Source organism: Macrobrachium nipponense, chromosome 5 (genome assembly GCF_015104395.2).
Source record: "Macrobrachium nipponense isolate FS-2020 chromosome 5, ASM1510439v2, whole genome shotgun sequence".
Taxonomy (NCBI): domain Eukaryota; kingdom Metazoa; phylum Arthropoda; class Malacostraca; order Decapoda; family Palaemonidae; genus Macrobrachium; species Macrobrachium nipponense.
In genome coordinates, this window is record NC_061107.1 from 30,318,405 (window position 1) to 30,343,035 (window position 24,631).

At 36.7% G+C, this 24,631-nt stretch overlaps 1 protein-coding gene and 1 long non-coding RNA gene across 2 annotated transcripts in view; one reads left to right on the plus strand and one right to left on the minus strand.

Moving 5' to 3' along the window:
- Nucleotides 1–24,631, minus strand: part of LOC135215275 (uncharacterized) — a 71,967-nt gene that overhangs the window by 14,855 nt on the left and 32,481 nt on the right. The gene's annotated exons all lie outside the window — the stretch shown is intronic.
- LOC135215274 (zinc metalloproteinase nas-13-like) overlaps nucleotides 8,048–24,631 on the plus strand; it is a 54,028-nt gene continuing 37,444 nt past the window's right edge. The window contains exon 1 of the mRNA XM_064249819.1: nucleotides 8,048–8,457. Within this exon, the coding sequence (XP_064105889.1) occupies nucleotides 8,376–8,457 (82 nt within the window). The 5' untranslated portion in view covers nucleotides 8,048–8,375. The remainder of the gene's footprint in view (nucleotides 8,458–24,631) is intronic.

Here is a 24,631-nt window from a genome sequence, read left to right on the forward strand (position 1 = left end):
CAAGAAGAAGAAGAAGAAGAAGCGGCTGAGGGCGAACCCAGTGAACTAGTAGCTATTGGTGTTCGTGAGGTATGGTAATTATTGTTCTCATTCTGAAGGAAATGTGTACGTAGTCATACAGATGGATGCTGACGCTGACTGTGCATCTATGCAGAAAAAAAATATGTGACCGTGTATTCTGAATGCACACAGAGCAGATATGTGTGCATACATTCAATAAATATACACTGGACACTAATTCCTTTCAGCAACTAATGTGTGGACATTAAATAAATTTATACTGGTCGCTAATTCCTTTAAACAGCTAACCAAATATTCGAGAACAACTATTTTTAGATATTTCATAAAAAAGAGCTTGCAATAAAGAGGCATGATTAATCATGTACCCTCCGAACCCAGAGGATACATATATAATCTTTCATTGAACTCTTGCCAGATAGTATCTCTTTTTTGCACCGGCTGTTGTAAATAGATGCAGCCATCATCAACTACCCCAGCCGCCTCGTTCTTATACGAGTTTTCCTTGGTACCCAGAGTCCTCTTAACCCTGTTGTGATAAAAAACAAACGTATGCAGTTTGCAATATCTCATCACACCTTATCAGGAACGAAAATAACTGTAAATAACTGGTCGTACGACTTAACAAAACACCCTCTACTTCCTCTCACTTATTGTAACTTCCTTTAATCCCAAAAGAGATCTTGCTGAACTCAAATGCATCTTCTACTTCTATTCCCAAAAGAATAGGCCACTTTGAAAAACAAAACAAATCAAGACCGATGTGCACGGCATTCTTATGAAGGGTACAGGTTCTCTTGAAACTCACAAGAACTCGGGGCCATTTCTAGCTTTGTGGGGGCCATAGGCAAGATGCTGTTTGAGGGGCCCTAGTTAGATAGATAGGTAGGTACTTCATTTATCCCCGAGGGGTTTGTCAAACTGTGATGAAGCGATTCCCAGCCCTTTAGATGGTCTACTAAGATGCAAGAAACTATTACACTTCATATATATTTATTTCATATCTATTTCAAAGTATAAAGATAATAAAAAAAACTAACGCTTAAAATAATGCTTAATTAACATCACAGTCTCAATCTGCAGAAAAACAACTAATAATTCACATTATTCACAGTAACAATCCTTAAAATGTCTGCTTCCTGGCTTTTTGACTCGCGAAGTCATCATTGAGGTCCTCATTTGACACCTGCTTGCCCACCTCACGGTTGATGCTGATTATTGCAAGACCAGGGAGTCGATCCTGCCTCATGGAAGACCTTAGATAGGTCTTGATGAGCTTCTTCTAGCCAGGGGGGTCCTGGTGGCTTGGGGGCCCTAGGAAATCGCCTATACTCTGTTTTTTTCATCTGTCCATCCGCCTGTGGTGTTTTTGTATGGTAACACTGCGCCCGGGGTTTAGATAGTTACATTCAGCTTACATTCAACGATTATAATAATATCCTATTTCGAATATTAACGGTGTAATTTGTATACAGTAAATTATTAAAACACTTTTCAGTTACAAATGTACACCCAAATATCCTTTTATTTACCTAAACTTACACAGCGTAACTATCTAAAGCCCGGGACGCAGTGTTACCATACAAAAACACCACAGGCGGATGGACAGATGAAAAAAAACAGAGTATAGTCCGCCTATAGCTAGAAACGGCCCTGTAAGAACTACATCCACAACTCTTCCAGGGAGACTGTTCCACCGAGCGACCAAGAAAAGGAATGATCTAGGGGACTGGACAGTGTGACAGTGGCACTTCAGCTCTCCCAGGTATGAGTAACTAACAGTATTGAAGATGTTGGTGCTGTTGATTAAGCTGGACTTTTGCCTTACGAGGTTCTCGATATTGGTGTAGCCCGTAAGTTATCACCGGAAATAGTCAAGGGCGGTAGTGGAAGTTTCGTACTGAATAAAACATGCGGAAGGTGGCCAGACATGACATCTTGCGACGATGTCCTGAAACGCACAATTACCGCTGCAGGAAGAAACTACAGGTGGAGCCATTTTTCCTGAAAGAGAAGGATCCCGGGACGTTGCTGACCTCTAAACTAGACAACACTTTTCCACAAATGGCGGGACATAAGAGTCAAACACGTTTTACGTCATGTAGATTCAGGAGTACTTTTTGGGGAAAAAAATTATATTCTTTTTAACAGCTGCAGAAATGAAAGCTTGGAGTCAAAGAAAATATAAAGAACTACTAAACATTCGGAATCACTCAACGCAGCCTTACCTACGCAGCGTATAGTGGAGAAGGGCCATAGCTCACGCTCAACCAATCATGTAGGCATCATTTTTCTTGCGAGCACCCTCAAAACTCTAGACGGGACCGTTTAAAAATCCACACCATACCTTTTATGGCAAAGGCTACGACAATTTGAAGTACGGGGAGTGAATAACTACCAAAGAAAGCGCTTCATTGCATAATTCGTCATATTTTTCAGATAGCTAATTATCATTTTTCAGATAGCTAATTATCATTTCCATCATAAGGATTAAAAACCTATAAATGCCGTGGGACAATATCCTGCGGAACTCCATCCAATATAATAGTTCTAGTTTCCTTAACTGCACCATTGACAAAAACTCTGTAGTATATATCACAAGAATAACTGAAGGAGACCAAGTTCTTAACCTTTCGACATTCAATTGCGAAAAATGACTCAATGAAGGATTCTTAAACATACGGTGTCGTTGAAGTTGCGAAGTCTAAGTATACTAGTACTACAAGAGAGCCTTGCGGGAGACAGAGTCAGAGAGGGCTGTAGATCAATTTGAACATGTCCAGACTCTTGCCCGTTGCTGATCCCTAATTTGTGTCCTGCATTGTTAAGGCTGACTGTCAAGTGGCTGTGTATTAAATCTAAGCAAGGTACATAAGGGCTTAATTGAGATTAATTTCTCTGCATTCTTAGAGTGTACTAGAATGATGGAAATTCACATGTAGGTTTTTGTAATTTGATCTTAAATTACCTTTTACAAAAATTAGATTAGCTTAAGTCGCATATTCAACAGTAAAAGTGAAAATTTCAGTAAAACAAATTCTCGCTACATGTAACATACATTCCATGAGAACTAGAAATGAAATGCAGTTACTGAAAAAAAAATAACACTGAATCAGACATAAATCATCAGGAGACTGTAATCGGAACAAAATGCCCCTTATTCCACGTGATAATAAAAAAAATAAGGTAAACAATGAAAAATACGGCCATAAGTAATCAAACCCCAATTTGCAATCAAACGAACTTCACGTGGCAAGACCCGAAGGCTTGAAATGAAATAGCAAACCTCCCGTGAGGTCACAGAGAGACCTTTCTTGACTACGATTCCAGTAGCAACAACTTACCAAATGTCTCGAGAAGCAGCAACACCAGCAGTTTAAGTAGCTCCATTTTGATTTCACAGGTAGGCTTCACGTTCAGTCTAGTATGGTTTAGTAGAACGAAGCGGAGAAAAACGGAGGCAGAAAGAACAGAAAGAGCCAAACGGTCAATCACATCGCAGCCAAAGTTCGTCAAGCACACACAATGAATACTTGACGTCGAAATACAATGACTCAGGGTTACGTGACAACATAATTTGCTACGGTCACCGACCCGGCTTCCACCGAGTGAGTACAAGGGCAAAGACACCGCAGAAGGAAAACTCCACTTGAGCGGCACTGCTCAGCATTTGAACTCGCTAAGTACAGTGATACTTATGAACAGAGTCACGGCGTGGGAGAAAGTTGGGCGATCGTACGCTAGTTAGCGAGTGCTACTCGATTTGCAGAGCATCTGCTAGCAACGCTGTAATTCTACATCAAAATTTAGTCCCAAATAACAGTCCCTTCAGCTATCCAATTAAACTGCTAACGTTATGAAATAAATAGAATATAGAACTTAGGCCAAAGGCTAGCGCTGGGATCTAGAGGGTCATTCAGCGCTAAAAAGGGAATTGACAATAGGAAGGACTGAAAGGAGTAACAGGAGGAAAACTTCGGAGTAGCACGAGGATACAATTTTTAGAGAGAGTGGAAAGTCAGATGGACGGAAGTGAATATGAACGGAAGTACAGTAAAAGAAATGAGAGAGGTTGCAGATACGGGAGGAAGCTTAAATAATGCCTGGCTAACGTTGTATGAGTCTGTCAACTTACCGTTGCTGATTTCTTGGTGTCTTGTCTGTTACCTCTTTATCTAAGCCTGTTCTATACGAATGCTCTCTAACAATCATTCTTTTTTATTCCTCAGGCAAGTGGCCGTGATTTTGATCCAACTGGAGAGATTTCATGAGAAAAAAGAACTCATAAACCTTTGTCTGACATCGAATAAAATGTCCAAGTTCAGAACGACAGAAATCATGACATATATTTTCTGCCACTTTAAAAAAAAATGTAATTTTTTTCTTCATCTTAGATAACGATGAGATCCGGTTTTAACTCAGAATTTAAACACAGGGGAAAAGATGAAAAAAAAAAATTACTATTACTCGGCAGAATTTATGTTAGCAATTATATGTGAAGAAATAAAAAAAAAGATTGTTGCAGAAATTGGTGGCGCGGCGTGATTTATTAAAATTCTGGTATATTGACACAATTTCTAGCATGATACCTCTTGTCCAAGACTCCTTGAACATCATACTTTTGGTTTCTGCTTCTTAGTCATGTTTCTGTCTATCTGTCTATATACCATATACTATACATCAAATATTTATCATATATATATATATATATATATATATATATATATATAATATATATATATATAGATATATATATATGTATATATATATATATATATATATATATATATATATGTATATATATGCAGCAAAAATAACATTAAGGAAAAATAAAACATGATATGTTTTCAACTTAATTCGTCTTTTGAGATATTTCCCATGGTAGAAGAAATTTTGGCGCCAAGGGCCTTTGTGAAATTGTGCCACTCATGTCTTCCCTTGGTTTTGTTTCCCATAAATCTTCACTCATCATCAGCCAGCCTCAATTCGTGGTTTTTATCCTCTAAGTAGGTCTGGGTCCTGCGACTCTTCTGGTGCCCATAGAGACCGTGCCCATAGTAGCCCAGCTGACCCAAGCACGTATTATTATTCTCCCAGGGGTTGTGAGAAGGATATGTCCAAGTCTTCTCTATCTACCTTATCTTCAAATCGATAAAATCTTATAGATATAGTTTCGTTGTCTTACCATCCATTTATCTAACGTCAATTTCTTTTGACTCCGTAAGTCCGGTGGAAAAACATTCCATGCGACGAAGCCAGTTGGAAGTTTCCATTTTCTATGGTATTTTCCATTCTAACATCATACTGTGTGCGAATTATGCACAAACACACGCACACATAATATATATATATATATATATATATATATATATATATATATCTATATATATATATGTGTGTATGTGTGTGTGTGTGTGTGTGTGTGTGTACTTATATAGTATATATGAATATATTTATGTATGTATATATAGGTATATATGCACAGTATATATATATATATATATATATCTATATATATATATGTATATATATATATATATATATATATATATATATATCCTATCTATATTATATAATCCGTCTTTGCAGTGTGGCAAGTTAGTATACGTTCTCGCTAGAACACAAAGGTATCTTTGTGCGTTGATTCCAACGACGCAATTGTAGATAAAAGATTGTTCGTTTATTTCCTACTACGAAATAGGCTTCTAGTGATAAGGATCTATATATATATATATATATATATATATATATATATATATATATATATATATATATATATATAAAGGTAATGCCACGGATAAAAATTGAAAAGATGAGAAATGCCGAGATCTTTCGGTCTACATGACCCTTTACTTAAGTTATGCCTCAAGTAAAAGGTCGTGTAGACCGAATGATCTCGCCATTTCTCGTCTTTTCATTTTTCCTCCGAGGCATTACCTTCATTTATACATAGCATCACGTTTTCGTGATCAAGTTATTCATATATATATATATATATATATATATATATATATATATATATATATATATGGTCAGCGGTCTGTATTGTGTAATCAAAATCGATACTGTTAAATTAACAGCAAAGAAATTCCTAAGTCCTTCGGTTATAAATCTGCGTAGATGTGGCAAGGGTAAATGCATTGAATCTCGAATATTATGTGTGTGCCCAAGATCAAGTCAGCGCAGCAAAGCGTAAAAGAATGATGTGAGATTGCAGCTTGCCGAGAGGTAGGTTTTTATGGGGTTATAAGAAGTTGATGTGAAGTCGGTATTTATATACATAATAATTTTTCTGTAAGTGATGATTTATTCAGAATTCAGATTACGTTCAAGGTGCTACCTTTCATTTGCTAAAATGAAGATGACCTACTTAAAACAACATTAATATATATATATATATATATTATATATATATATATTATATATATATATGTGTGTGTGTGTTGTGTGGTGTTTTTTGTGTGTGTAGTGTGTGTGTTGTGTGTGGGTGTTGAAGCTAATCAACACATGCGCACTTGTTCCACAGAAAAGAATATTTTTTATTCACATTGGGATCGAACCCCGGTTTTCAGATCCAAAGTGTCGCTGTCAATTCTTGGTAATCATTCGACTGTGGTGAGTCGCAACAATGATAAATACGCATGGGGTCATGAAAGTCATGAAAATCATTCCAAAATAATGTCTGAACTGAGAATTGTAATAATATGACCTAGATTGACCTTTCCTGGGGGAAAATCGCATGTAGGTGGATGTATATACATATATATATATATATATATATATATATATATATATATATATATATATATATATAAGTCATATCACATTACCGTGATTGCATATACATACATCGAAGCTAAAATGTCCTTTAATATCTAATTCGCTCTACCTCGGAATTAATATATTTTCATAGGTAAAAGCTTCACTGACGTTCCTGGATTTGAATGTCTTCTTGGGTTCGCGCCCGGGACCAGGCAAATCTATTATCGTGTAAAAAATCCCCTTCAGGTTAAGCATATATGAAAATATATTAATTCCGAGGTAGAGCGAATTAGATATTAAAGGACATTGTAGCTCGATGTATGATATTATATATATATAATATATATATATATATATATATATATATATTATATATTATATATACATATATATATATATATATATATATATATATATATATATAGAGAGAGAGAGAGAGAGAGAGAGAGAGAGAGAGAGAGAGAGAGAGAGCAGCATTTACCTATATTTTGTACACAAAATACCAAGTTGAAATATAAACTCCACAAATGTTAGTCTACTTAACCAAAGCATACGTGAGATTTTCATAACATATCGTGCTCAACATCATATGTAACGGAATTCGGCGTCGCTGTCGGCCTCTGCCTTCCGTCCTAGAAAAAGTGGAAGAAAAGGGGTAAGAAAAGGCTGCTGGCGATGACGCATGACAAAGCCAGTCGTTGCATCATGGGCATGTCGCCTGATAACGTCAACGCGTTACGACAAGATGAGGCCAAGGTCAGGCGACTTCCTACAATGCGCGACCAGTCCGATCCACCGCCGCCTGCGGATCCCGTGGTTTTGCGTCATAAATAAAACCTTCATCGCTCAATTTTCTCAATGAAATTCGCTCTAGCGACCAAGGATGAGTTCTTTTTCAAGAAGATGGAATCGTATTTATTACTTTTCAAACGCCAGATATGAAAACCTTTGAAGAGACTGCACCAGGGCTTTCTGAAACATTGGTCGCAACGTTTGCAAGATGAGTTGCTAAGTACTTTATTTAATGAGGCCTTCGTAATGTCATTCTTTTGAAGCGTAAAGACGTTTTCTCTCTCCTTTTAACTTACGCTGATCTTTTTGCATTCATCTTTTGTTTTAAAAGGGTACTTAAAAGGGAAATACGTTTGTTTTTAATATCAGTAGTTGGTCGCGATACCTTGGGACAGGTCGACAGACGCGAGCTGTCCGAGAGAGCACTGCACAGGTACAGATGGGCTGGGGACGGCACCAGCAGTGGGAGGGGCCGAGTGGGGGAATCAAGGTGAGAGTATAAGAGTTTGGCACCGCTGCTGTTGTGAACATTCCGCGTGGTTGCAGTGCAGAGAAAGGACCGGAGTGTGTGTTTCTATACCTTTGGACAACTCACAGCCGCCAGCTACGACACACTGAAAAAGTCTGGGGAATAATTTAGGGCTGCTTGTCCCCTATCTATTTATGAAAGGGTCCAGATTATCAGAGGAATAATTTTGGATCTCCGTTGACCCTCGCCTATTCATTTCATAGAAAGGGGGAGCCTAGATTATCCATCTAGAGGGGAATAAAGGTCAATTTGATATTTTCACCCATCTATCAAAATGGCTAAGCTGTTCTCTCTCTTGTTCGTGGCTGGGGCCGTGTTGGTGTCTCTGGTGCCTTCGTGTCACAGTCAAGCCAATGGTAAGTACTACACTTGGAGTTCTCAGTCAATGCTTTGGTGGACAACATGAAATGATGTGAGGTGGACTGATAAGAAAGCGCTGTCGGATGGTTGCGAGTGGAAAACAAAAGCGGGTGATCATAATTTCAGTTTCAAAATAGACGGTGTGGTTAAAAGTTATCAGAGCGTTAAAAGCCGATGGGAATTGCAGTATATAAGTGTAAATTGTTGAAGTGACAAAAAAAGATCATTCATTCTATTAATCATTGTTGACTTGACCCTGTGAGACTAAGTCCCCTGTGAGACTAAGTCCTCAATCACATGAGGACGTTTTAACGTGTGACTGCATCAATGAAAAGCCAATGAACGTTCAAGTCCACACTGAACATTATTCGAGGTAACGTAATGTTTCCATTAACGTACATGAATCTGTATGATGATAATGAATCTGAGTCGAGAAGAAAAACAGATTTTATCGTAACAGATTCAGTATGAATGAATACACGGACGACTAAAACAAAAAATGTTGAAATTATTGTTACCATCACCTGCGGCCTACAGGTTCTTACTGTGATTGTCAGAGGGCTTTGACTTGTCAGAACTGAGCTCATACAATTAGTCTTTTGGTCTGACATAATTAAAAATTAATATGAATTTTATCCATTTTTTTACGAGACTCTGTGGGTGTGCGTGTGTGTGAGTAGCTGTAGTCACTTCCCATTCATTTTCCTTTCCCGCAAGAACTGATGAGACAGGTCAGTGTACGCTTTAGATCTTAAGGCGGGCTCCCGTAAGTCCGTATCCATCCCGCATACCAAACTTACAGAAAAGGAAGCAGGGGCGATTTCCGCAGAAAATATATTGTCATTAGACTGACTGATACTCTCATATATTCTGGCGTACCTAGCATCTTCCTCTAATACCAAAACGTTTTAAAGCAGTGAAAGTATTCCCATGAAACAGTCAGACTAATCTTAGGCAGGCATAGAGACAGAGCTATTAAATTATTAAAAGATATTCAAAACCCCTTTGGGGAGAATAGTGTCAATAGTCTTTGGGGCATTTTATCTTTCTTCGTTTTTGTTATATTTGGGGGTGACCTTGAATCAAGTACCTATATAGGAGTAGTAATAATAATAGTAAATATGGCAATAATGCATAAATTCACTGCCCCATTCATAATTTTATAAACCTGTATCAGAGGAGGAATGTTGGTATCATTGATGACATTCTAATATATTTCCTCTATATACCGAGAGAAATGAGTCACCAACAAACAAAAAATACTATCGCTTATAATACAGACAAAATTGGGCCTTAGACGCAGTAAGCTAATAGTACTACGAGCACTGATAATTTTGCAAGGTCGTCATTAAGAGGAACGTTATAACTGTAATACAGGTCCCGTTCTTTCCTGCCTTTTCAGTGAAGGATTTTACTAGACTGGGAGCTGTAAATACACTGTCCTTTTATATATACATAATCAGTAATCTGCAAAACTCCTAAAGCCTAGCGTTATTATATTTTTTCCATTTTCATTTCCAATTTCTGGTTTGCCAAGAGGAGATTTTCTAGTATCGTGTTCCTCAGAACTATTTATCTTGATATCAAAGGTTATCATAAAAGTCTTAAGAATTCCAGGGGTCAAACCTAACTAATTTCAGACTCTTCACAATCAATTAAACTGCGTCCTAAACACCCAAGAATGGGCTTTGTGTCATCTCCAAAGTTATAGTAGGGAAAAAACATATTTCATTCTGAAAGACGTGGCTTTGTTTATGAATGACTGAGTTGATCAGTGATCTTCATCGAGGGCGACTGAGCGTAAATGCCGGGACAGTTACAAAATAATCATTAAGCAATTCAACTTCGCTTACGTCATCACTACAAACTGGTTCTGGAGAAACGTGCTGCCTACGATCTAACGGTGACTTAAAAAGAAAAAAAAAATCAACAAGATCGACGACAGTTTATGTTGCCCGGTTATGATGAGGTTGGAAAGCAGAACGTCTTGCAGCTACTGAGAAAACTGGTGGGGCAGACCCTCTTGCTATTTACCTAAAACACGGGCAAGTCCCGTGATTGCTCAGGGAGGGTGTGAGCGATATAGGCCCGATGCTCCTGTTGAACTGAGCGTTGTAATAGGTCGACTGGTGTGGGTCGCAGTTGAAGAAAAGAATTGGTAATATGCAAAGATTTTATTATTTGGAGGTACCCTCTCAAAGATATATAAATACATATACTTATGTATAAATATACATACGTACAATATATATATATATATATATATATATGTGTATATTATATATATAATATATAATATTATATATAATTGCTAAAAATAAAAAACACCATATCGTGCTTCCAAGTAAATGCAGAAGGATCCACAGTAATATTCTTGTTAATCAAGACGAAATATTTTTGTAGAAATATATACAAAGTTTAGAGCTTTCGTCCATCCTTCTGTGGAAGGATGGACGAAAGCTCTAGACTTTTTATATATTTCTTGATTAAAAAAGTATACATATATATATATATATATATATATATATTATATATAATATATATATATATATATATACACACACATATATACATATATATATATGTAATATTATATATATATATATATATAGTGTAGATATATATATTATATATATATATATATATATATGGTCAATGGATGCTATCACCAAAGCAACTGCAGTCAAATTACCTTCTTGACACCATCACCATCCCACCAAAGGCAAACGGCCGAGTGGTGCGCAGACACTCCCATTTTCCCACAGTCTTCCGAAAAGCGTAACCAATTTCCCGGCCTTTTTCCCCCCTTCGCTTGCCAACCGCAAAAAGCTAGGAAGCAGCTCACTTACGAAGTGAAAAGAAAAAGACCTTGACCTTATATAACAAGGGACATTAAAAGTGCGCGGATGTTTTCTTAGCTTCGGTAATCAAGACGGGTGTTACGACGCTTCACTTCTTGATAAGTCAATAATTTTTTGAGTTCACTTATACTGAGAATGAAAGTAGTAGTCGCATTCTACGAGGAAGCCATGAAGGCATTGTTTATTTTATTTTAATAACAATAATAATGTTAAAAAATCCACAATTATATATTAAAATATATTTCTATGTAAAAAACAAAGACTTTCGAACACCGTTCATCAGTGTAGACGTTAAAACGTAAATGGAGAAGGTAGTTTCCTTCTGAAGAGAATCTAAAAAGGAGGGCGGGGCGAGATGCTCTTCAGGTGTTCGAAAGTCTTTGTTTTTACATAGAAATATATTCTAATATATAATCATGAATTTTTTAAAAATTTATTTTCACGAGACTGTGAATTTCTTAATAAATAACAATAACAGAAACAAAAATAACAAGAACAATATCAACGATGTCCCATAAAATGAAACAAGCGCTAATCCCACATCAAAACCAGAGCAATCCTGTCTATTTCTGAAGACAGCAGTGCTCCCTGCATTAAGATCAATCCTATCCGGTCCCAGAGCGTGGCTGTTGCCTTCCTCTGACAAAGTTTCGATTTTTTCTCCACCTTTTATTTTTGATGAGTCTTAATATCTTTCCGTCTTTGAAGACGCGGGCCATTGCCTCTTTGCCAGTCTTTCTATGCAAAATGTGGGTATTGTGGTGACCGTGCCTCTTGAACGATGGATGATTATAAGAATCATGGAAAATGGATGATAAGTACGATATATTAATTTCTTGGGAACAGTCATAATTAATCATTTTTTTTTTAGAAAAGCAATTTTTTTATTATACACTGGATGCCTAGATGAGCCAAACAGTCGAATTTTCGCTAGACCACCGTTAAAGAAAGATACGTCAGCAAGGAAGTATATAAGAACTGAATATCTTTTCATGAAGTCAATCACTGTTATGAAGTGAAAAGACCCATAAAATATTTGCGATGCAGAAAAATGTTAAAAATCAATTTAGGAAGATCAACGTCCGCTGGCTGCTCAGTAGACAAGAGCCTGCGTTACTGCAAGGACATCAACAACAAACAAAAACATGCAATAACAAAAAGATGCCCGGAAATCACCTCATTAACACTCACAGTCAAGTGAGCTCGCATTGACGAAAACCTCGGCTGCGTCCTAATGAATGAACTAATTACGAATCTTACTACACAGCGACAACACTCTTCCCTTTCATTCAACCTTTGCGTGACGGAGGTTCATCTAGTTAATGATGGTAATGACAGGACAAAAAAAAAAAAAAAAGGTAAATGTGAACCAGCTAATTAGTCCAAAGATAAATTCCCTCGCTGCGCGATCGTTTGTGAAATGCGGAAGGTAATGGCTTAGTTTTTCTTCGTTGGTTCCTCTCTCTCTCTCTCTCTCTAAGGGGGAAGCATTCCATACTAAACTATTCCTACATAGAAGGTAATGTAATGTCACTCTATGAAAGTGATACTCCCACCACTCTCACACTTTAATATACATAATTACAGACACAAACACTAACACACACACACTATATATATATATAGTATATATATATATATATATATATATATATATATATATATGTATATATATATAAATCATATATACATACATACGTGTACATATATATATATATATATATATATATATATATATATATATATATATATATATATATATGTATGTATGTATGTATATGTATACATATAAATGTACATATATACATACATACGTGTACATTAATTTCTAGATTCCTTCACACTTTTTGGATACGCTTGTCACTACAAAACCTCAAACCCAGATGAAGAAAGAAACCCGACTTGCGTTGCAGGATTCCAACAGCCAAATGGACATCTGGGTTGCTTCATTTGGACATGAGGCTTTGCAGTAAGAAAGCATATCTACAAATTATGATGAAATCGAGGAGTTAAGAGCTTCTTTGAACTATTACAGATAAATAAATAAATAAAATGGTATTAGAAAATTGGCCAGTAAATTATATATACATACATAGATACACAAAATTTATAATATAAATAATATAAAAAATATATACATATACATGTATATATATATATATATATATATATATAATCTATATATATATATATGTATATATATAATAATATCTATATATAATGTATACTGTAAGTATGCATAAGAGATTACATTTCACGCTCCTGACAGCAAAATAGGGTAAGCGGTCTTGCTTCAAGAAAGAAAAAAAAAGAAGACCATTACAGCTTCGCTTCTTGTTCTATTTTCCCTCGAAGAACGAACGAAAGCGTAAGTGATTCTTCCGCAAGACGATACCCAGAAGGTCGCACACAAAAAGAATCTTAAAAAAGACAGCTCATTCACACAGTCCTGGCCAACGCATTTAGTTGTTCGGCTGTTTCTCCAATTTGACAAGTAAAAGGCGGGGATATCAGCAAGGTTACTTACTCATTTCATCACCTTTTTCAGTCGTTTGATTTCATCGGTAAAATCTATAATGTCTGCCAATGAAAATGCTGTCCTTGTGACAGGTAATTGATATCGGCGTCCGACGGGAGGGGAAATCCAATATCTTCATCCTTCCCGGAGCCTTCAGGAGGGAATAAAGAGGATGGGGATAAGAGGTGTAAGCACGAAAGAAGTGATAACGTCACTTCTTAGAAGCGCAAGTTTATACGATTCAGGATGCAGGGAAAGAATTCTAAAGAATGGAAGTAAAGGATAGAAATAGCCAGTTACTTCATGGCATGACTGCCCTTTAGGATAAGAAATTACAGTAAAGATGAATTTGAAATTGCAGTAAAGATGAAGAAGACAAAATGAGAGACTGAAAAGCTAACCGGAAAGATGCCCACACAGTTCAGCCGAATTCATTTTACATTATAAAAAAAAGACTGAGGATGAAATGGTATCCCAGCATGACTTAGCAAACCATCATCAACTTGCCCTGACCGCAGCCCTTTTCTTCTTCTTCTTCTTCTTCTTCACACAGCAGCACAGCAACTAGGAAGGAAAGTCTTTTGACTCACACAACGCCCTAAGCATGATACGTGACCGCCTGCACGTAATTAGTAATCAGGAGTCATCCTGATTAATGATCAAGGTCTGATAGTGTCATATATTCCAATGTCTGTACATTTACACATATATGCAGGTATTATAACCTTTACATGTGAGTGGAAAAGACAAAAATGTGTATTTGTAATAAAGCATACACGTTCCCATCCACACTGGACCGTGGTAGCCCCACAGACTGTTATAGGAACGTGTGTCAATGAAATCTGCCATTCCTTGATGGTTACCCATACCCGTAGTGACCATATCCAAATCTGCCATTCCTTGATGGTTACCCATACCCGTAGTGACCATATCCAAATCTGCTCAACTTTACTGCTGGGAAGACCTGCAGTGTATCGAATATCTTACTACCTGGCATATACTGGTGACCACCCATCCGAGCACTGACCTTAGCCAACGTTGTTGAACATACCTGACAACGATAAGACTGACTTTTATCAAATTAACGTTATGATTATCTCTTGGAATTGTTAGCTCCTTCATGGAGAGTCCGGGATCAGTGAAGGTTAAGCACGAAGAAAGTAAAAGTACAAAACCAGTTTAATGTGAAGAGTAAGTCAAGCACAAACCGCTTGGGACTCAAGTTTGATTTCTCTATGGAAAAGGAGAGATTCGCTTTATCCCACGATGAACATCATCTTCGTTCTTATCTGGAAAGAGAAAGTCATTCTAAGCCAATTTCACATTGACCCTTTGACCAAAACACTCCTCTGGGTGCAACGTTAAAAAACCACTATGCTTGGTGACCTTAAATAGCACTAAGTCTTCTCCTTATTCCGAACTCCCAGAACTCCTCTTGAATCAACCAGTCCTTTTCTGTCCTGACAGACCCACATCCTTGCATAATGTTCACCTGTTTACTTCCTTGGTTTTGGAGACCTTTTGGACGCAGGATGAACCCGGAACGGCGATGAAACGCTAGAGGCTCTGACCATCTGATTACGGGCACCGTAATGACCACATCGAAATCAAATCGACTGTGTTGGGGATCGAGAGAGAGAGAGTGTGTGTGCGTTTTTTTTTCTTTCATTCCTAGACGAAACTGTGGCCAACCATAGCTAATCAACTTGAGGGAATTCGATATTGCCGACAAACAAGGTAAAAACCTGTAGTACAAAGATCAACCATCGCGTGCCCTTGTGTCTCTTATATCGACCTTCACAGGATGAAATTTGGGCATTTCGCTTATTTTTTTTTTTTTTCCATCTCTTGTCGTCTCCTGTTTACGTCTTCCCTCTGCGTGCCTTTTAAAAAACGTCCTAGCCCTTTCGCAAATATTTAGAGAGAGAGAGAGAGAGAGACTTCCCATTAGTTACACAGCGTAACCATCGCCAACTCCAGTAAGGGGGCTTGTGGACAAGGGCGTCGGGCTAGTTTCTCCAAGTGGGACCTCCCAACCCCACGACCCCTCACAGCCCCGAAGGAAACCTTCAATGAGGGCGACCTTCCTAGAAGCTAAGCGACGCCGAGGTTATCGTCTGTGACGGACGTCCTGCCGAAGGATTTGGATTTGATTGAGGAAAGAAGGATTCTTTTTATCGCCGATGGATGCGCATAAATCGTGATGAAGGAATCGGTGGCCGATGCTGCGAAGTCCTGACCACAGTGTTGGTTTTGGGCGAATTCTATATGTTAGGTTACATATGAAAATCATATAATTATTCGTGGTAATAACGGAAATACTGTCGTTTGGTGGTTTATATGGTGTTTTTACATTGCATGGAACCAATGGTTATTCAGCATTGGGACCAACGGCTTTACGTGACTTCCGAACCACGTCGAGAGTGAATTTCTATCACCAGAAATACACATCTCTAACACCTCAATAGAATGCCTGAGAATCGAACTCGCGGTCACCGAGGTGGCAGACCAAGACCGTACTGATCACGCCACTGAGACGGTGAAATACTGTCGTGGATAAAGCACAAATCATAATCTTCATGCTAATATGTGCCTCGATGGTTATCATTTGAATTAATATCATTATTTTCTTCAGCATTAGTGGGCAGTGGTAATAGTAACAGCGATAGTAGAGTAATTAACCATCACTAACCAAACTCAGCCAAAAAAGATGACACCGACCACCTGGCATAAGGCCTATTGACAAAAGGTAGTATCGGCGCATCATCGCATTGTACTGACTGACTCAGCTTCAGGAACGAAATGAGAAGAAAAGAAAAGACCGTCTTCTGTTTTCATGCTGACTCACTACCCATGATTGGGTAGGGAAGAAAGGGGAGGCTGCTGTAGGTGATCTTCCAATGGACAACAGGAAGCCACCCTGCAGGATACACTGTATTAGCAATGCCATTAGCCTTATTCCGGCAACTGGGAAAAAGAGAGAGGAAACTGATTCTTTACGTGATAGAGACTACATACTTTGTCCCGTCAAAAAATAAATTAGAGCATGCATGGATATTCAAATGGATGTGCATGTGCGTAATCCGTGAATATAATCCTGTACAGAATATGTCCATTAAAACATATAAGCTCAAGGCACACATAAATACGCATGCACGCTCACATACATGCACGCACACACACACATATATATATATCTATATATCCTTTGTTGTGTGTTGTGGAAATGACAATGAAATGTAGATAAAACTAAAATCTGACTTGATGAATGGAACCATGCAAGCTCCATAAACAAACTAATTATGAGAATAAGGGACGAGGAATAGTGCATAGTAGGCTATTACTGCTATCTCCTCATTATTTTTCATCCTGGGCTTCACTTCTTTTCCAACAAACTTTGGTATTTCATATTTGCTTCCGTTTTCACCATTTCCTGTGTTCTTGTTCCTTTTCAAAGGCACGTGTGAACATAAAGTTCAGTATGTGGAATTTCTTTATGCACACGAGGTCACACAAACACATAATATACATATATATAAAAATTCCACAGTATCAGCCTGCACAAACGTCTCATCGGCAGCATGTCAGCCCCCTTACAGCAATGTAATTCTTCTATATCTTGCACACACACACACGCACATATATATATATATATATATGTGTGTGTGTGTGTGTGTGTGTGTGTGTGTGTGTGTGTGTTGTGTGTGTGCATACTTATTATATGAATATATATTATACATAAATGTGTGCGTTTCAGTCCTTGTTCATTTATATACAAATATATAAATGCGTATATACTGTGGTTAAAAATGTCTCTCTGTACCTGAGAGAAACATTCCCTTTATTTTATTTCTTTTTTACGGTCTAATGACTGTTCCTGGATAGACATCAAAGTCCGTTAGGATGACTTTCGCTTTCCACATGTAATCTGCTTATGACGCAAAAGCGTCTTCTATTGTACGCGATACAGGAAGACGCCGCGCATGAGCGATGGCGCAGTTTTTACTAATACTACCTGGTGAATAAACAATTTCTTTGAACTTCATTTGAATATTCTAATTTCTGTTTGCACCATGAAGACACTATCGTCTTGTGCATTTTCTTTAACGCGAAACGATTCAACATCCTATGATCACGTGGCGCGAACGTTTTCCTAATAATGTAATTAGGCAAATAAACGCTTCCACGTGATAAATGAACACGCCTTGGTCGTCACGGTCCAGTGACTTCTGTTAGCATGACAATAAGAGGGGGTTTCGGACACGGGGAAATCAAATTGACTTCCCCATTCTTCTCCTCTTCCCGAGTTTCATTGATCTGATGAATGCTCGTCTTGGCAACGTGGACGACACTTGATAGAAGCTTGTTTGTACGTCGTTCAATGAAAAGTAAAGAGGTATGTGCTTGGTAATCTTTGTACATGCATAATTACACCTTCGTATATGTTTATACGTATTGTGGCAGTGATCAAGTTATTATATATATATATATATATATATATATATATATATATATATATATATATATATATATATATATATATGTGTGTGTGTGTGTGTGTGTGTGTGTGTGCTTGTTGTGTGTGTTTGGTGTTGTTGTGTGTGCTTAAAAAAATCACAGTACATGCACGTGACTTCATTAAATAAGCGAATACCAAAGGAAAATGATAGTCAGAAATCCAAGCGCTTTTTCGTCTTTACTAAGACATTGACAATGTATGTCTTAGTGAAAGACATACAATATTCCTGTGGTATTCGCTTATTTATATATATATATATATATATATATATATATATATATATATATATATACTATATATATCATATATATATATAGATATATATAATAATATATATACGTATTTACATATAAACTATATGGTCTCAAGTGACCTTTGCCATGATATATATTAAATTTATATCAACTAAGAATAATAATACAAGACCTTTTGCCACCAACATTAAGATGGGTTGCAAACTTAATCTGGCAATTTCAAAGACACGCATTATTAACTCTCAATCTCTCTGGCCCACGCACACACACTCATATACTGTATGTGCGTATATGTGTGTATGTGTATGTGTGTGTGTCGAGAGGTAGAAGTGTACGCCTTTCAAACTGAGGTAGGCTAAATCTGTTACTATCAGTGTAGAAAAAATGGTTCTTTACTTTTTTATTATCGTCAGTTGGTTTATAAATGTAATTATCACCGTCGCAAAGTTCGTGTGGAGAAATAAATGTCATATCTCCAGACATTCATTTTTTTGCTTATCTTCCTCCATTCAATTACTTGTCCAACGATTCTTTTTTTTTTAATGAAAAATGTTTCTATGAACATTTCTGTAAGTTTTACTCTGTTTTATATAACCTCTTTTATACTTATTTTGAATCAGTCTGACTTATCAGCGAAAGATGTAATATATATATATATATATATATATATATATATATAATATATATATATATATATATATATATATATATATATATATATATATATTATTAAAGGACATTTGTAGCTTGAATTGATATATAAATGGATCACGGTTCGATGTGATAATTATTTTATATATATATATATATATATATATATATATATATATATATATATATATATATATATATACTATATATATACATATATATATATATATATATATATATATATATATATATATATATTCATCTATATATATATATACATATATATATATATATATATATATATATATATATATATATATATATATACATGTTTGTGTGTGTGTATGTATGGGAAATTAAATGACATATGAAGTTAATTACAAGACAAAGTAAACATATGAGAGAAATGAAACAGATGCCACAAATAAAAATATAAAAAGGTCAAGATAATGACCATCGTAAAATGTGTGAAAAAACAAAACATCTGACATATGCAAAGTACGAAAGGATTACTTCATATACAGCAAGAGTGAAGATACAACACAGCCTATAGTAAAGGTGTGACAAAGACGAACGTAAGGCAAAGTGACGTCAAGGTTGATTACGGTGAAGCAGGAATAACGTGTAATTAAGAGCCAGTTCTGTCCAGATTCTTCCGGTATTCCTCCTTACAATCAGATCCGGAAGGAAGCTTCGAATTCATTTCACGAAATGTTTCGAATAGCTCGAATTACATTAACGATTAACTGGATATTTCCTCTACTCATTAATTTGCACAGACACACACACCACAACACACACACACACACAACACACACACACACACATATATATATATATATATATATATATATATATATATATATATATATATATATATATACATTTACATACATTGTACAAATATATATATGTGTGGTACATATATACACATATTAATTATGCGTATGGGTAGAAATATACACGCACACACATTAATATAAAACACACACACACACACACACACACACACACACATATATATATATATATATATATATATATATATATATATATATATATGTGTGTGTGTGTGTGTGTGTGTGTGTGTGTGTGTGTGTGTTTGTTTATATGTATATATGTATATATATATATATAATATATATATATATATACATATGTACATGTGTATACACGTATATTAATTAAGGGGTAGGGGTAGAGACTCATAAAAGGTAAAAGACAATTGAAGATAATTGTACATATGAGAGAGAGAGAGAGAGAGAGAGAGAGAGAGAGAGAGACGGAGAGAGAGAGAGAGGAGAGAGAGAGAGAGAGAATGCATTAATTCCAGAGATAGCCATCATCATTCACTAGGTATAATGCTTAGTAAATGAGCATTTTCACACCTTCCTTGATACTCCTCACCAAAGAAGTGCTTCTCCCGGTATACCGCGCGGAAGAATTAAAGTGCCTTTATGTTAACGAGTTGCCACGCGCGAAATAAAAGCGACACAGACTGAACAGTAGACATTTTCACTTGATTGGTATAAAGGTTAGAAAAAAAAGTATAGTTTGAGGAGTGATGCTTGTTATTTAATGTTTACGGTATAAGAGTTAGATTTAATGATGCGCTCCTATTTTACAAAGCTGCAAGGGAAATGGTTTTCGTTCAACGATGAAAATTCTGCAACGAATACCTTGAAAAAAAAAAAACTGAGAAAAAAAAAGAGAACAGTGGATGTCGTCGGGCATTTGCGTCAAACCTGTTTTCTCGGGACAGCTTTCAAGGCAGATAACAAAAGAATGCAAATTTTTCTTAACTCGAGGGCAAAAAAAAAAAAAAAAAAAAACAATGCCCCCGCCACCGTGGGTGAATTTGTACCAAGTCACTCGTGATTTACAAAGGTAGTGGAAGTTTGATTTATCGCATTTTACTTTTATGTGAGATAGTCTTTTCTTTATACTATTGGACATGATGACCTCTGTTACAATAACAATTATAGGCATACACACACACATACTCACACCTATATATATATACTATATATATATATATATATATATATAGATATATATATATATATATATATATATATATATATATATATATATGTAAATGCATGGCCATAGGTTTTATAATTATATACTTAGGACAATAAAACATAACATTTCAACAAAGTCCAAAGTCAGTCATATAAACATATCTAATTATTCTAATTGCATAGCACAACGCTACAAATTTTCATAAGATATTAAAATATATCGTAATGAACACTCTACATCCCCATAAATTATCACAATTCACGGATACTAAAGTACTACTGATTGACTGCCGTGTTTTAAATACTATCTTTAGCATTTAACACCCCCCCCCCCCTCTCTCCCTCTCTCATTCTTTAACCGTGACCCCTCCCAGAAATTCTCCACTGACTTCCAGGACCTATTACGTAAACGCCCCACATTGCCGATGCTTCGAAGACAAAAGGGTCTGTCATCATCCATCATCTTAAACACCAAGAACAAAAATATAAATAACAAGAGATAAAAGAAAAAAGAAGAAGAAAAAAAAGAGCCCCTCACGTAAGCGTGGTCCAGCCTTGTATCATGACGTCGCGTAAAAAAAAAAAAAAATAATTGTTATGAGAGTTGAGGCATTAAAGAAAAGGCGCGCACAATCATGCCTAGTGATGACGATGAACAGAGTAGCCTGCATTTAAAAAAAAAAAAAAAAAAAAAAGTTTTCAAGGCTCTCTCTCTCTCTCTCTCTCTCTCTCTCTCCCTTTTTTTTTCTATGGGGGTAGAGGGAAGTGAAGCGTCTATTTCTGGTATTTGGTGGACATCATCATATAGGGCAAATGGCGATAACCCAGTCACTGTAAAAGCAGATTACAATTCTACCATAAGATATTAATTAGATCCAGCACTTCAACCTGAGTTCCATATATCATCTAAAAGAATTATTCATACTGAAGAATTAATGATGAATCAACTCAATATTCATAGCTTTTGCAACATTTTCTATTAAAAGCTTCAGACTGAATTGACTCCGTTGGCAGTAATAATACAAAAACGCATTTTTTTTTCTTTTTTTTATCATTTTCCTTCTTCTCGTATGGGCTGTCAATCTGGTACCTCCGCCGAAATTGGCAAAAACTTCAGCAATGGTAATAACTTTAGTCTCAATTATTTACTTCTTACAAGAGGGAAGCTTTATAAGTCAGGGAAGCCGGAAGTAGTGCTAGAGAAAAGTCAATGAACCCAAGTGTTAGAAAAAGTAAATGTGAGATTAAGTGGGTTGGCGGGTGCTGCACGTGATTCACGAGTCACTATCTAACACATCTTAAGAACTGTTTAAAGAGAAGATGCCGCTGGCATAAGGCCAGCTTAGTCTGAAATCGTAAATAAAAGCGCGTGAATAGAATATTGAGACCATTCCACTCCAAGCGGCTCAGTGGCGTGATCGGTATGGTCCTGGCCTGCCACCTCGGTGACAGCGAGTTCTATTCTCGGGCATTCCACTGAGGGGTTAGAGAATGTGTATTTCTGGCGATGGAAGTTCGCTCCCGACGTGGTTCGGAAGTCACGTAAAGCCGTCGGTCCGGTTGCTGAATAACCACTGGTTCCATGCAACGTAAAAACATCATACAAACCATTCCACTCCATATCCTAACTCATCAACTTTCTTTAAATCTAATTAGGATATTTCAGGGGGGAAAGCCCATGCTGGCATAAGGCCAGCTTAATATGAAATCTTTAAATAGCAGCGCGTGAATAGAAAAATTGAAACCATCCACTCCACGTCATCATTCTTCAACATTCTTTAGATCTAATTGAGAATATAGATAAAAAAGCAAAACCATTCAAATAAAATTAAGATTTACGATTTACATAATATGACCGCGTTTCTCCCTAAGTAAACTCGTTGTTGACGCGTAAGCTTTCCTTAGCGTAGTATGTAGGCATCTCATCATACATGTATAAAGCTTAAAGAAATACCCGTTTATAGGATAATTATCTGGGAAAACCAACAGACTTTGCCACGCGGTCACTGCCAAATCTAACCTAACCTGTAGGCCGGTTCAAGCCGGTGGGGTGATAAAAACCGAAAAGTCGCCCCAGGCTTCAGTTCGACCGGCCGCCAGCCGAAAAAATAAATAAATAAGTAAATAAAACAAAGAAAAAAAGGCAAACAAACACGAGTTTTCCGGGTGCTGGGTCTTGTGAGGTGAATACAGAGTTCCTAGTGAGGAATGATACTCTCTCTCTCTCTCTCTCTCTCTCTCTCGCTCTCTCTCCTCTCTCTCTCTCTCTCTCTCTCTCTCTCTCTCTCTCTCCTTGAAAGGTGCGAAGTCCGCAGTGTATGCACAGAGCATAGTAAGCGCCACATATTAAGAACGACCCCATGTAGAAAATTAATATAGAACATACTAACATCGATTATAATTGCCCTTTTCTTAGCTCAGCACAGTGACACATTATGTTCTTCAGCCTTGGTAATATGACAACCTTATGTGTCTGTGTGTATATATATATATATATATATATATATATATATATATATGTGTGTGTGTGTGTGTGTGTGTGTACACACGCACACACACACGCACACACATATATATGTGTATATATATATATATATTATATAGTATAGACAGTGTGTGTGTGCGCTTGCTTATGCGCACTGGATCCAGCGTTCCTCAAATGCCTGATGAAAGCGAGCATGACACGCTGAGTCGAATGCAAATAAAACTCAAGAGGGATTATTACCAAACTTTACCTTTAAAGTTAGCACGACTCTCGCACCAAGGTCCTTTCCTGGCCAGCGATTTAAGAGAAGAATGTACTCGCAATAAAGGAGCAACTGTTAAGCGAATTTCCTTCTTTTTTTTTTTTTTTTTTTTTTTTTTTTTTTTGTTTTTTTTTTTTTTTTTTTTTTGCCGCAATTTTCAAAATGACCCATTCATTCAACTCTTGACGTGCATATCCATTCAAATGTATGGATACATGAATATATATATATATATATATATATATATATATAATAAATAATATAGAATCAGATAGATAGATAGATAGATAGAGAGCGTTGCAGCATGGCAACTGCAGCCGTGGATCGTCAAGGTAGTCAGTGTTCATTTTGTCCCCAATGCCCTTGTGCGACCACACACCGAAAGGATAAGGAGAGAGAGAGAAGAGAGAGAGAGAGAGAGAGGTGGTGGCGGGGGAGGGGGGGACCTGTTGCGCTTGGATAGGAAAGGAACGCGGTAACTGATAGTATCGCAACATCGGCCACTAAGGGGAAGAACTGGAAGTAATTTGGGACGAGGAGCAAGACCCATTTGTGCTCTTTCTCTCATCATAAACTGTCAGCGCCAATGAAGGAAA